Source organism: Pleuronectes platessa, chromosome 10 (assembly GCF_947347685.1).
Source record: "Pleuronectes platessa chromosome 10, fPlePla1.1, whole genome shotgun sequence".
NCBI lineage: Eukaryota > Metazoa > Chordata > Actinopteri > Pleuronectiformes > Pleuronectidae > Pleuronectes > Pleuronectes platessa.
In genome coordinates this window covers 12,408,730-12,421,214 of record NC_070635.1, presented here as the reverse complement: position 1 = coordinate 12,421,214, position 12,485 = coordinate 12,408,730, and the positions used below count along the sequence as shown (strand labels likewise).

The window sequence follows — 12,485 nt, the reverse complement described above, 5'->3', positions numbered from 1 at the left end:
GTCACAGTAATGCAAATATACATATAATATTTAGAAAATCAAATTTCATCGTCAAGTTTCCTACTCACTGATATCTTTAACCTGCAAGTTGCCTTTTGAGGGTTTCTTTGGAGTCTGCAGCACCTCAACCAAAATGCATTCTTTCACCACTGCTTCACAAGAGGAAGTTTAACCACTAGAGGTCAGTAAAGACACGTTTTGCTTTGCTAGCATCTCTGAGATTTCTACCACTATCATAGAATAATTTAAGCGAACAGAATATTGGTGGTTGTGCTCACAGCATTGAGATATTATATTCAAAATCTTAAACAGCACAACCTCTTTTAGAATCATTGTCAGACTCCCCTTTAAACCTGTCACATATATATTATAGATATAGGAGCAGGCTTGATGAGATTAGGCCTAAATTGTGAAGAACATTTTACAAAGTTAAGAATGAAATACAAAATCAAAAGGATGGATATTTTGTTTAGAGCTACTTTGAGGTTTAAGTCCATACCAACAACAAATGGTGGCAATGGCAACAAGACTAGATTAAAAATAATTATAAATAAAACGAAAAATTGTAGTAATAATAATAGCATCAACCTTATCATCAAAGATATAATCATAACACGATTTTTGTTTATAAAAATGGAAAAAGCTGAAAATATACCCTTAACTAGAGTCTCTCATACCTGAGGGACACTTTAAAACTATCTGACAGTTGATAGTTGTGCCTCTTGTGATTGAATTCTTCAGATACATCTTGTTTTCTACTTGAATCTTTGTCTTAATTAAAAATGTATCTCACTTTATTAGGGATCCATCGATATGGACATTCTTGGCTGACACCGATGCTTAAAACAACAATCTAGCTGATAGCTGATACAGATATTTGTTTATTTTCTTTTTGTTGTTATTCATTCACCCTTTTGTGCCAGGAAAATAATTAAATCATTATTTAAAAAGCACTATTTTAAATTAATTCAGCCCTTTATCACTCTTATCTTTTAATGAGCACAAATTCAATCAGATTTAGGAAACAGTCTTAGTTTAACTAAACTTTATAGGATACATATTACGCCCATTTTACCACAATTTGATATGGTTCCTTGGGGTCTTAATGAAATGTCTGTAACATATTTTGGTTAAAATACCACAAGGATCCTTTAAAGCAGCATCTTCTTACCCTGTCTGAAACAGCCCTCCTCAGATTGACCTGTTTTCAGGGCCCCCAGTGACTCCATGTTGGATCCTTTCTCAACATTCAACCCTCAGTGTATCCACTTTCCAAAGATGTTGCCATGAAAACAGCAAGACAGAAAAAAATGGCGCCACTGGCACAGTGAATGAGAACAAGCAGCGCTACAGCTAAGGCTAATTTTCTGTTTAAAGTCGTGTTTACTATGTGTAAATGCTTCATTTTTCTTTCCTGTAACAAGTCCAAACCCAGCATGTGAGTATATGTCCACTGAATAAAATGAATACAGCTAATAATGCTGTTGTTTCTGGTTAAACTGGGCTAGCTTGCACACATTGGTTAAGCTAATGCTAGCTAAAGTTGGTTATAATGTTAGCTATCCGAATGATATGATACTGACTGTGAAAGGAAAATAAGTACTTTTACTTACAAGTACTTCCCTTCAGTACAATTCCCGGAACTAGTTCTTTATTAACTAGTTACAGGTTCCTTTGCTACATAACGTTTCATAACCTTCTCAACTTTTAGCTTATACTTTTCTGATAGATTAGATAGATAGTTAGTAGTTCATTTTCTGATTAAGATTTGAGGTTTAAGTTTTTAAAGTATGATGCATTATAAGCCCCACACAGTTGCCATTTATATCTAAATATGTTGATAAAAATGATCCACTAACAACGCAAACACTGATTATTGGTACCTTCAAGATTGTTAGTACATTTTGCCAGTGTGTTACTATATACTTTTACCTCTGTACAATTTTGAATACAGGTATTTTACTTGTAATGGAGTATTTTTACGGTGTGCTACATCTGCTTTTACTGGTGTAAATTGTTAAAATACTTCTTCACCTGAATCTCCAGGTCCCCTCAGATAACGGAGCTGAGTGAGATTCACCGTTTACCTGTCTGTAAATAAATGATTGATTTAGACAGCTTTATAAATTCCCAGTGAGGAAACTCATATGACATCAATTCAGACTAACATAAAAATTGCATTCACAAAATAATGAAAACACCATAAACAGCCATTCAATGACATGATTGTCAGCTGACCTGCCATGGATCCAGCCCACAACTAAAAGTGTTCATGAAGAAATCTGACCGCTGCTGGAACAACACACCTTCCTAGTGGTTCAGTGGAACATTGAGGCTTAGTTGTTCAAAGAATGAGCTTATGAGTCTGTAAAAAACACTTTGTAAGGGAAGGCCTTCAAAGTACAGGGCTGTTTTAAGTTGCTCTTTGTTCTCTTTTCACAGGGTGACGTCAAGTTAGGCCGATCACTGAACCGGCCTTTTTGGCAGGTCAAGATATTTTTTCTATTTGTACAGTCAATCACTGATGTAGATGATTAATTATTATAACTCTACTGGTCCTTTGCAGACTAAACTGTTCATGGCAACACTGGAAGGTTTGAGAGGAGGAGGAGGAAGAGGAGGAGGAGGAGAACTAGTTTTCGATCGGCCAGGCATAAATGGAGATGAAGAGGAGGACGACTCAGCTGCAGTAAGCTCAGCTGTCACACTCACCAGCAGGGTCATTGCAGAAGTCAGATGCACACTCTCACATGTTTTGCATATCTCCAGGTTTTACTCAGTGTTTTGGCCCAGCACGGAGAAGTGGGCCTCTGCTTCTACAACAGTGAGAACTCTTCTTTGCACTATATGATAGACATGCCTGACAACCATGAGCTCCAACTGCTGGCCAGAGGTAAACACACCTGTTATTGACACAATAATAATTCTTCCTTTCCCAAAGAGACTGGTTCATGTTTTCTTATGCACTGCATTGTCTAAATATCATAGACTTTTAGACTGACACTTCAGTCTAAAACTTCAGTCTAAAAGTCTTCAGCCTCATCTTATTTCTCTTTTCCAGTTATCCAGGAGGTTAGTCCCCATGTGATCATCACCAGTGCAAAGCAGGAGCGCTGCATGACCCGCTTCCTGCAACAACTGGGTGAGCTCTGGGACGTGATTAGCATAGCGAAGGGGAGACGGAAAAATGTCACAGAGAGTTTAGTTTTGATATGACGTGAGACAAGTTGTTTCTGGGTCAAGGCAATTAAACGAGATAGGAGTTACTTGACACTGCAGCCAGATAGTGGTTGTATAACTATTATACGCTGATATGAGAAATATCTTTCTGAGCAAACTTTAGTAACAATTTCATCATGTGAAACCACAACTTTGAAAATTACCTTTTATTTAAAGTTCTGCCATTTTCCTCTCTCTCTCTCTATCCAAGGTTCAAACCCAGACTACAAACCAGAGGTGGTTACTTATCCATATGTCGACTTTGGTAAAGAGATTCTCACCCATAAAAAACAATATTCTCATCATTTTTGGCAGGATTTCTTTTTTTGCATAAAATTAGCATGATTTACCACAATGTATGACATGATTTGAATGTTGCAGGTCTGGAGGTTAGTAAGCAGAGGCTGCTCTCTGCCCATCTTCCTTCTCTTCCGCCTTCCATTTCAGAGAGAGACAAAATGTCCTACCTCTCCTCTTGCATCTCCTTTGACTCGCCTCTGATGGTGAGCCAGCTGTTTACATATCATCCTCTCCATCAACCCATCATACTGAAGGAGCTGGCTGCAAACTGTCCATCATTTTTGTTTGTGTGTGTGTGTGTTTGTGTAGCTGAGGACAGTGGGCGCTTTGCTAAAATGTCTGGACAGGAGGAGAGTGGGAGTGGAACTGGAAGACAGCAGTGTTAGAGTTCCTATCCTGCAGTTCAACGCCTACTCGTTGTAAGACCCACATAAATGCAGCTATGCACAGACACACATACACACACACACACGTAGGACTGTGATTACACATTTTTCATAATGAGAACACTGAATACATATTTTTTTCCAATGAAATCAAACCTCTCTTTTGCTTATGCTTCATCCCTATGTAGGAAAGGTGTGGTGTTTATTGATCGAGACACGTACAGGTAAGAATGAACAGATCACAAATCTATAATCAAGAATTCATTATACATTTATAAAAAATGCAATCTGATGAGTCTCTTATTGAATTAGCTGCTCGTAATCCATATACAGCGACACCGAATACCAGTAGATTTTACATTTGACTGACTTTTCTTATGTTATATATTTCATTTTTCTTTATATTGTATATTCGTTTACTTTTAATTTGTGTTGTATTTTATTTAAATTTTTTAGAGTGTTACTTCAGTGTTATGATTATTGTGCTGTGACCCATAGATCACATCAGATTTTATGAAATACCTTATTCCAGGTTTGTTATAACCTGAAGCAGGCGAGCACAGGAGAACTAGATGAATGAGAGATCACCATTGAATTTGAATTGTTTCAGTGTACTGCAGATCTTTAAGTCTGAACTCCATCCATCTGTGTACAAGCTGCATTCAGGCGAAAAAGAAGGACTCAGTCTTTATGGTACGCAGATGCATAGCAATCTTTAATTTATTCTCTAGCTTCTATAACCATGTGACCGCTAACAACTATCATTTATAACTGTTTAATACAGGTATACTAAATCGCTGTAGGTGTAAGTTTGGCTCCAGATTGCTCCGGTGAGAAACAACTCTACATCATTCATAAAAAACCATAACAGCAAATATAAAATACTGTTTGACAAAACTCAATTTAATTTTGTTGCCTGTGTTTGTTTCTACTACTGCCAATAATGTATTGACTTATATAAAGTAGTTCAATGTTTTACGTCATAATTCTAGCAAGGTACTAAGTTATATATACTTTTATAGTGATTATTTTATGGTGGTTTTATTTTCATGCAGCAATCACTGTGGGAATGTACATTCATGTAAATCTTCAGTCTTTCTTTACACTATCATATTGGAGTACACAACATATTCTGGGCCGATATGGTCATATTTGAAGGTTTTTTACTATAATTGGAAATGTCCTTTCTTTTGTCAGCCAGTGGTTTCTGAGGCCGACACAGGACCTGGCTGTTTTACACCGGAGACAGGAAGTGATACGTTTCTTCTCATCGCCTCAGAACTCAGACGTCCAGAGCACTCTGCAGTCTTCACTACGCAACATCAGAAACATACCAGTAACAGATCTGAGCTGAATGATCTCCATTTCTTCACATCTGTGACTATTTAACACTTAACCTTAATGCGTCACTACCAGTACATTAACACCACGTGTCATTGTGGTTGTGTTTGTGTGTATGTGTGTCTGTGTGTTAGACTCTTCTACGCAGGATGTCACTCTCTCACACCAAAGTTACTGACTGGCAAGGTCTCTACAAGGTCGGAGCTGCAGTGTTAACATGCACACTATTTCCATGTGACAAGCTATATTGAATGTGAACAAAATGTTGTGTTTGTGTGTGATTGTCAGACGGTGTACAGTACAGTGTGTATCAGGGACACAGTGCGGCACCTGGCTCAATCCATTCAGCTCTTTCGTGAAATCAGTGAGGGCTTCTCCGATGACCTCCACCACATCTCCTCCGTCATCAGCCGAGTTGTGAGTTTAGGATTGATTACATCTCAATTACAGTGGAAACCACGTTTCTCTCTCTCTCTCTCTCTCTCTCTCTCTCTCTCTCGATACACACACCAAAAAACACCAGAAATGAACACTGTAAGCGGACTACTTGATCACTATAGGTGTACATTTCTGTCCCAAGCTTTTTGATCCATACGGTTGATCACAATATCCATGATATCTGGTTCCCACTGTATATGTTTTACTAGGGAACCAATTTCTTTATTACATTCAACACAACTCTCTTGGGATTAAAATGGTGTTAATCAACAGGTGTAATGACGACCTAAACAGCCATTTAGCCTTTTTAAGGTTTCACTGGTTCAGTCCTTGTTCTTCTGCCTTAACTGTTTTATTATTTTCTAATTGGTTGTTCATGCCGATTAAAAAAGTATTTATTGTTCATTAATGAGTTTGAGTCCATCTCTGAACTGGGACATGCAGGTGGATTTCGAAGCCAGCATCGCCGAGAATCGCTTCACCATCAAACCAAATGTGGACCCTGCTATAGATGAGAGTGAGTACAAAGTGTTGAGTTTAGTTTGTGTGACTTTAACATGAACTCCTCATGACACTATCTCCCTCTGTCAGAGAAGAGGAGGATGATGGGATTGTCCGACTTCCTGACAGATGTCGCCAGAAGAGAGCTGGAGCATCTGGAGGCTCGCATCCCCTCCTGTTGCGTCATCTACATCCCTCTGGTCTAATCTTTATATCTGCACTGCTACATGCTGCATCTGTTCAACAATTACATTTTTATTTCGTTTTCTGCCTTTTGTTTGCATGTTGGTTGTGGGAGTCATATCTCTCAGATATAAGGAAAACTGTTTACCTAGAGCTCTTTATACTGTATATGAGTGCTCATATACCATAGTTATCTCTCTTTACAGATTGGATTCCTGCTCACTGTTCCTCGCCTGCCCAGTATGGTGGAGAGGGAGGATTTTGAGATAGAGGGGCTTGATTTTATGGTTTGTTTCTGATTTTGTCGTATTTGTTCGGATTTTTAAAACTGACGAAATCGCTCATGTTTTTCTCATCTGCATTATCAGTGTTTATACCATGTGTGTGTGTGTGTGTGTGTGTGTGTGTGTGACCTAGTTTCTCTCAGAGGACCGTCTGCACTACCGCAGCCAGAGAACCAAGGAGTTAGACCACCTCCTGGGAGACCTGCACTGTGACATCAGAGGTCTTTGACTTTCTCCCTTTCAGATTTACACCAATCACAGCATATTACCCAAGATCTGTTTATGCCCTCTTGCCAAAGACAACCAGTGGAAGAAGGCATCCGATTCTTGTGAACACAAAATTTCTAAAACGCCTTTAAGGAATTTCTATAAATTTGGCAGAAATGTTCACTTAAATTTCGACCAGTTTGGATATCAGTGGCGACAGGTCAAAGGTCATGGTGACTGTATATAGACCGAAACTGCAGAGGTTGGCGGAGATAAACAATAGATTTCTAGTCCCAGATGGTCCACTTCCCCTTTTCTCAGACATGGAGACGGCAGTGATGACACAACTGCAAAACTCAATCCTGGAGCGGAGCAGCTCCCTCTACAAGGTTGGCGTGATTCACTGTCCACTTGAAGTGTTTAAACAGGACTCTGACGAAATGACAGTTGGTGTGAAAGTAATGTTGTTAATGTGCGTAGGAGGATTTTGTTATGATTGACTGTGTTTCCCTAAGTTGGGAAATGTTGTTCATTTTGATTATGAAAGAGGCCTCGAACCCATTAAAAGGTCATTTTTAAGTGATATGATATTTTCCTCATGGTTGATTTGTGGATATTTCATGATGCAACTGCTAATGTTATTGTCATTGAGGGCAGATGACAAATTACTATTTATTTTTTTAATATATTTTAGCTGTGGTAAGAATGTCCTTGCTTTTGGGCAGATTGTAGTTTATTCTAACATTTAACAGCTTTATTACATTATAGACTCACTGGATTTTAAAATTATTAAGCTTTGTTAAACTGGTCTTTCAGCCAAATCTCTCTATTGAGAATGAAACACTCACCATCCTCATACTGGTTAGTCTCTGCAGTAACACAATGTATTTCTTTGTCATGCATTTGCTCAGAATGTTTAAATTTTTTATTATATCACCACAGTTTAAATCACATGATTAAATATACAGCTTCCAATGTATTACTCTTGCATCACCTGTCACTGTCTGTCTCTGGAAGACCTCTTTTTAGCGGGTTTAATGTGTTGTGTTGTGTTGTGTTGTGTAGGTCCTGGATCTCGCTGCAGAGCTCGACTGTCTGATGGCTATGAGCAGCGCCTCCCAGGAGTATGGCTATACCTCACCTAAGCTTACCAGCCACAGGAGCATAACAATCACACAGGGCAGGTATAAGCACTCACACGTGAGATGGAAATTATTGTTGCAACACAAAAATCTTCATTGAGTATATTTTTCCACCGCTTTCCAGACATCCACTGTTGGAGCTGTGCGCTCCTGTGTTTGTGGACAACTCCTTCCAGAGCACAGAGTCGCAAGGCAGAGTCAAGATCATCACGGGACCCAACTCATCTGGCAAGAGCATCTACCTCAAACAGGTAAGACGGTCAGAACAGTCAGAACCAGTAGTTGCACCTAAGATACTACTTACCTGAGCATGATGATAGATAAAGACAACTGTCATATCATGATGTAAAAAATATATAGTTCACAATTCCAGACGGTCTAACTTTAGCTTGGCATCGCCAGACTAGTTTGTCTTTCGGTTCTAGAACCTCAGTTAAAATGTTGTTTGGCTCGTTACCTGTAACTGAGTGTTTCTCTGATTTGACTGAGGCAGGTGGGTCTGATTGTGTTCATGGCTCTGATTGGTTCAAACGTGCCGGCGAAGGAGGCGGAGATCGGCCTGGTGGATGGGATCTTCACCCGCATGCAGAGCAGAGAGTCTGTGTCCGTGGGCCTCAGCACCTTCATGATTGACCTCAACCAGGTATCTAACACACACATTGACACACACACTTCTATGAACGCAAATGTTGTCTACAATGTGGATGTGTGTTTGTGTGCTTGTGTGTGAAATAAAAAACATGAACTTCCAGGAATACAGTCCCAACCTCCCACTGTCCACCTGTCGAGAAATTTTAAATGATGCAAACAGTGTAACTGCAAACACACAAATGTAGTGTACTATAACTGTTTGTGTCTTTATTCTCCAGATGGCCCAGGCTCTCAACTGCAGTACTGGCAACTCATTAGTTCTCATCGATGAATTTGGAAAAGGAACTAACACAGTAAGAACCAACTTGTTCCAGAACTTTGTGAATTAGAAACACATGCACATAACAAGGACACACAGTGTCATTAATGTGAGGCACCTGAAAACAATCCCAGACAATATTATCCCATTTAGAGCTACATCACGAACACACCCTCTGGGCAGATCACCATGTGCCACTTAGCAGCAGCTGTTCAGACCTGCAGTTATAGAAGTGTTGATGTGCGCCACCTACAGGCAAGGGAAGTAACACTTTACTTCCAGTGCCTCTGTTTAGTGTTTCTAACCAGATGTAAGAATATTTAAGTGTTCATGGATGTAAAGTATTTGTCAACAAGTATAACGTCTACTGTGAATATCTGTTGACGAATAAATGAATAAACACAGTTGCTTATAAATGATTAGGAGTTGATAAAGGGTAATTTATTGAATGTGTTGAATATTCTTAAATACACATATGCTAAATAGGGGAATTGTTTTGGGGTTTTAGCAGGAAAGAAAGGATTACGTTTTGAATGTTGTGAAAGCGACATGTATAGAATGTTATAACAGCTATTTGAAATGACTGCTGTCTAGGTTTTATTGGAATTTATAATATACTTTATTTTTGGTAATTGGAGCATATTTGCTGCTAAATACTAGCAAGTGAACACTCAGAGTGTCATTATGTTCTCTGTCCTCTATCACTGTCTTGAAGTTCACTCTGGAGAGGGACAGCCAACTTCCAAACCAATTTGATTTGCCTGAAGAAGAAAAAATAGAGGCGTTGGAGGCAGAGGCCAAACAAACACATCCAATAAAATCCCCAGTTTAGATTTAATAATTTCTGTCACGCGTCCAGGTTCATGTAGGAAAATGACAAGAGTTAAAATGGCTATGATTGTTATTTTTATTATATCGATATAAGAGATGAAAAACAACGTGAAAACAATGTGACAATGACACAGACAGACGCAGTTAGAAACCACCTGGTGAACAGAACATTTAAGTGCAGAGGAGCCAGATATTTCCCTCAGGAGATGTTAGAATCACAACTCCAAATGAACAATGATGTTGCCAACAACAAGCTGAACAAAGAGCACAAATAATACAACTCCCAAAAAACAAACTGAGTCAAACAGAAAGGATAACATCTGGTATGTGTTTCTCTTCATCCACAGACCAACACAAAGGACAGTCCTGTTCATTTGTTTATCTGTGGCAACAACTCAATGTCAGTCTATAAAGGGTTTGAGTAAAGAGCTTAACCTGAATTAAGACTGAAGACTTTGACCCACAGCAGCGTCCTCCTTGTTCAGAAACTGTGTCATGTCCCCCTACAGGTGGACGGGCTGTCGCTGCTGGCTGCATCCATGTCTCACTGGCTGAGGAAAGCTCCAGTGGACGTTCCTCACGTCCTGTTGGCTACTAACTTCCACAGCTTGCTGCAGCTGGGCCTTCTACCCTCCTCTGCCCTGCTGTCTCTCCTGGTACTGACAGACACATCAGGTCCAACTAATTTGCTGCAGAATAATGAAGACTTCCAAATAACCATCATCTACTGATGTAAACCATGTCTTCATTTCAGATATGTTTTGTGTGTGTGTGTGTGTGTTAGACTCTAGAGACAGCAGTGGACGGGGATGAGTTGGTGTTTCTGTACCAGTTGAAAGAAGGGATATGTCACTCCAGCTATGCTGCCAACATCGCAACTCTGGCAGGCCTGCCAGTTAGTCTTGTACAAAGAGGAGTGGAGGTAAACACACACACACACACGTACACACACAGTGGTACACAGAATTATGCTCTGATAGGCTGACTGTTGGTGGGTGTGTTCTTCTCCAGGTGTCTGAACTTTACAGGACAGGAAGACCCATCAAACGCATTGACAAAGCTTCAACAGATGAGCAGGCAAACCGGTTTGTTAAACTTTAACTGCACAGAAAGACAAATCAAAGCCCACACTAGAGAGCATTGCATGTGCAAGTCTTAAGCATGGGTGTGTGTGTGTTTCTACTGTGTTTCTATTGACAGGTGCAGGTCTGTGGTGGAGAGGTTTCTGAACCTCAACCTGGAGGACAAAGAGTTGGATCTGCAGGGCTTCATGAAGGACGAGCTCCTGCCCTCTGCTGGAGAGCTGCTGAACCACAGCTGAACTGTTCCGCCTCTGCAAACCTTTCTCTGCAGCTCTGTGGTCAGTTCGTCTCAGTTCTCAGTGGTGGTCAGTCGGTGTCGGGAGTGGGCGTTAAGTGATATTCTACCTGGTTACATTTATCTTCTCACACTGTACATTAACTGTGGCACTGACAGTTACAAAATCCCAGCTCCATTTCCTTTTGTGTTTTGTACCATGTAAGTACTGTTTGTACATTTCATAATAATAAATGTGACACAAAACAGATTCACTCTATTTTAATACATTTTATGCCATGACAAGTAACGTTTAATAATTCAGTGGCCTACCAGACAGTACAAAAGAATCTGTAAAAGCTGGTGAATTTTCAGTCCATTCATCATCTCTTCTCTTAAGATCAGTAACTGAATGAAGAATGTTTACTGTGATCACGTTGAGGGTCCAGTGACGTGCCAGGTCGTTAGAAAAGCCACAGTGACATACAAAAGAGTACAGAGAGGAAGTCGGTGGGCGGAGTTACAGAACGGTTTGTCGCAGCAGTGTTTGGTCATGATGAAGACGGTCTGGTTGGGGAAGAGCTCCACCGAGGTCTCCACATCGCACTCCTCTGCTTTCACACAACCCAGAGTCTTAACCTCCAGAACATCCGCTGTGGAGATAAGAAGATGTTCTGTGTCAAGATAAAGTGCATTCATCCCGATAACCTTGAAACACTTTCTAATGCTCAGATATGAATTGATACAAGTTCTTATCCACCGCACCTGCCTTCCCTCGGCCTGTGAAGCAGCGCTCGCCGAGGCTGCACTTGGTCTGGGTGGTGTAGCAGGTGTCCCAGAAGCCCAGGTCGCAGCGGAAACACTCCAGATACTCTCCATCTTCTGTAAACGAATCCTTGAGTGGCTCCCCTTGTTCGTTCTCCTCACCTGAACCCAAAGAACAACACAAGAACAGCTCAGATGCTGCAGGAGACTCTCAAATAAAAGCAAAGTAATAAGCAAAAGTAGAATATCACTCAGTAGAGAGAAAACCTTTGCCAAAGCCCAACAGTCCCTTTAAATTCCCATTCTCTACAGATAAAGATACAGTTGTATTTATTTATTATAAGCATTATATAACCCCATTAAACCTGCTGCACAGGAGACCTGTGGCATAGAAAGCAAGATAAAAACAACAGCATATAAACAAAAATATTAAACATGACAATTTAAAAGACATGCTAAAATCAGGACACCAGAGAATATACAGTCATCAACACTGCATGTCAGGTTAAAGGATAACATGCGTTGGATTATTCAGATTTCCAAGCGTTCATGTAATATCTTGTTGGACACATTTATAATTCAGGGGCGGCTGAATGGGGGAAGTGTCGTGCTGTTGGAGGGCACCGAGCCAAAGAGCCACATTCCGCCGAGCGCTCCATCATCTTGGAAACATTTTGTTTAT

The 12,485-nt window shown here is 40.1% G+C and overlaps 1 protein-coding gene across 1 annotated transcript; it reads left to right on the top strand.

Moving 5' to 3' along the window:
• The first annotated feature begins 2,447 nt into the window (after positions 1-2,447).
• msh5 (mutS homolog 5) lies at positions 2,448-11,187 on the top strand. The gene is made up of 25 exons (XM_053432977.1): positions 2,448-2,689; positions 2,770-2,893; positions 3,062-3,142; positions 3,431-3,484; positions 3,601-3,722; positions 3,829-3,938; positions 4,094-4,129; positions 4,516-4,598; positions 4,690-4,735; positions 5,103-5,241; positions 5,381-5,443; positions 5,535-5,663; positions 6,129-6,201; positions 6,276-6,385; positions 6,575-6,655; positions 6,786-6,873; positions 7,181-7,248; positions 7,925-8,043; positions 8,126-8,252; positions 8,495-8,644; positions 8,871-8,945; positions 10,252-10,398; positions 10,527-10,664; positions 10,754-10,827; positions 10,943-11,187. Exons 1-25 carry the CDS (start codon positions 2,531-2,533, stop codon positions 11,061-11,063), a joined length of 2,517 nt encoding a protein of 838 aa, XP_053288952.1. The 5' UTR covers positions 2,448-2,530; the 3' UTR covers positions 11,064-11,187.
• The last annotated feature ends 1,298 nt before the right edge of the window (positions 11,188-12,485 follow it).